Below are 2338 nucleotides of genomic sequence, written 5' to 3'. Positions count from 1 at the left end.
GTATCCCCCTCATTCTAGAGTCATACGTCAGATAGTAGTATAAAGTTACCAACGTGACGTCATTACGATACTCTGGTTTCCGCTTATCGCTCACGCCTGCGTCTCTAAAGATTCAAGCTTATCATGTGTTAATATTCCAATTTCTCATGCCTATTAGGCCTACGGCAATCCTAGAAATGACAACACCGACATCCCAAAAGTAAGACGAACCCGTGGGATACAACCTGACCGTCCCACAGGAATCACACAAAGGAAGGTCTGTTGATATTACTCGCTTTAAGGCATGAGTAGAGGAGCGTTCGTGTCTGAGTGTGCTCGCAGCCTCGGGCTTGGGAAAATACACATCCAAACGCGCGCATACAGACTCATACTTTCACACAATAATGCAATGCTGTTACTCGAGTGACAGAGCGGCTACTCACTCCTGGAGAGGCGGGCTATGCGTCACCGCCACGGGAGGATCTCGTCGAGGTCACGTCGACGCAATGTAATTGTGTTTATAAAAAATACTTAAATTTGCTTTTCCATGGCATTCTGATAAAGCCACGTTTTCTTTTCCCTTAAAAGAATGCGATTGCGTCACAGTGCTGAGTGTTTGTTTTATTCAAAAGCCACTTCGCGGAAACAACGACCAAGACGTCACACGTCAACAGGATGACGCGAATTATGGTTTCCTTTATTCTCCCAAAAATCACTGTCTACGAGGTCGGTCGTCCTGGGCGATGATGTGACCCGCAAAAATAGTCCTCGGTGAACGCTGATGATGGAAATGGACATGACCATATTGGCGAAGTAATAGGGGTTTGGTTGGCGATACAAAAAAGGTTAAGAAAAATGAGTACTTTAAAAGGAGTATTGTACGTCACCTGTAGGGCATGCTGGCGGTCCTTGTAGAAGATGAGGGCGTGTCCTTGTACTACCGCCCACACTGTTTTCCAAGACCTGTCGCCCGCTCTCTGAAAGCACAAAAGAGACCTCATGTATAATGCTCAGCCCATGAATAGGAGTCATAATTGTTATTCATATATCACGTGACAAAAGACGGCACACTACAGAAGATACCCCACTAAAACTGAACCGTCCAACTATCCCTAAACCTCTCTGTCAGTACCTTCAAAAAGAGAATAGCCTATAGGCAAACATGTCAGCCAAGGAGCTGCCAAGTAACAAGGCCGGATTTCCTATCTTTAAAGAAAATGAAGTCACTCTTGTGTGTAAACGTCCAACATACATTCCCATGTTTTCAACCTATAATTAAAAAAGCAAATAGAAAAAAAACACATCCGCATTTCTGGTACCCCAGAAACACGGGAAATCACTAGAGTTAGCACATAATCGGGCCTTGAGCATTTGAAGCGTCACAGGACATGAGGGAGCAAAAAATGGGAATATTTCCTTGAATCGCCTTCCACTCCCCCGAGCGTGCTACCTCGTGAGCATGATGGAGCCGCCACTGGGGAGTGAATAATAAGGAAAAAACATTGCCCATGGTGACTTGTTTCCTTAGCTAGATATGACCTTTGTTATTTTTTTGTTCGAAATAAAAACGAATAACCAGCAACGGAAGCAGTAACAACGTGTCCCTAACTGCCGCCCAGGACAGACAATTCTAAATATTTCGCAATTCACTTCCTGTCACTTTCCTACCATTCAACAACGACTGAGTATCAAGAAAAATAATCTGAAAAATGAAAAGAATATATCACACAAAATGCCATCGCGGAAGAATCTAAGAATCAAAATGCCTCGTAGATAAGCTTATCACCCGTTCCGTATGCTGTAGACATGGCCGGACGACAACGAAATGCAAATGAGAACCTAAAAATAGATCACAGTACGGCAAAGTGCAGGTCCATTGTGAGCGTCCAGTGTCGTCTCCTCCACCACTCCCTTAGGCTGACACTTGTCTTTTCTTGCTAATATGGAATGACAATGAGCCAGATTAACATCAGCTCCATATCTAGGGGAGGGGGGGGGGGGCTTCGCAAACTTGATCGCATGCTGCTCTGACGCATGACATTCCGTCTTTGATCATATTACTTATTCCTGACATATCGATACGGCAACTCGACCGCCTTTCGTCCATCGAACTCTCAAGCTCACTATTAGACTAAGACCTACAGACACAGATGGATTTCCATATGAACTCATATTCAAACTAACATTTGTAAATATAATTCAGTATTCATGAATCATCATCTTTCAAAACTTCCTCATTAATCGAAATGAATTGACGTGGGTTTTGGATCACAAGAAACCTAATTCCCGGATAATATTAACACTGATGTACAGAAAGAGTGCAGGGGGCAAGGGGGAGGTGGTGATGGTGGAAGGTTAA

The 2338-nt window shown here is 43.8% G+C and overlaps 1 protein-coding gene across 1 annotated transcript in view; it reads right to left on the bottom strand.

Annotated features, from left to right (window-relative positions):
• Window positions 1-2338, bottom strand: part of LOC119587013 (rho GTPase-activating protein 21-like) — a gene marked incomplete at its 5' end in the record, with an annotated part of 201687 nt that overhangs the window by 36801 nt on the left and 162548 nt on the right. The window contains 1 exon segment of the mRNA XM_037935760.1: window positions 867-956. Within this exon segment, the coding sequence (XP_037791688.1) occupies window positions 867-956 (90 nt within the window).

This window comes from Penaeus monodon, chromosome 22, assembly GCF_015228065.2.
Source record: "Penaeus monodon isolate SGIC_2016 chromosome 22, NSTDA_Pmon_1, whole genome shotgun sequence".
Lineage (NCBI taxonomy): Eukaryota > Metazoa > Arthropoda > Malacostraca > Decapoda > Penaeidae > Penaeus > Penaeus monodon.
Note: the sequence above shows the minus strand (reverse complement) of the source record. Positions and strands in the feature narration are given on the sequence as shown.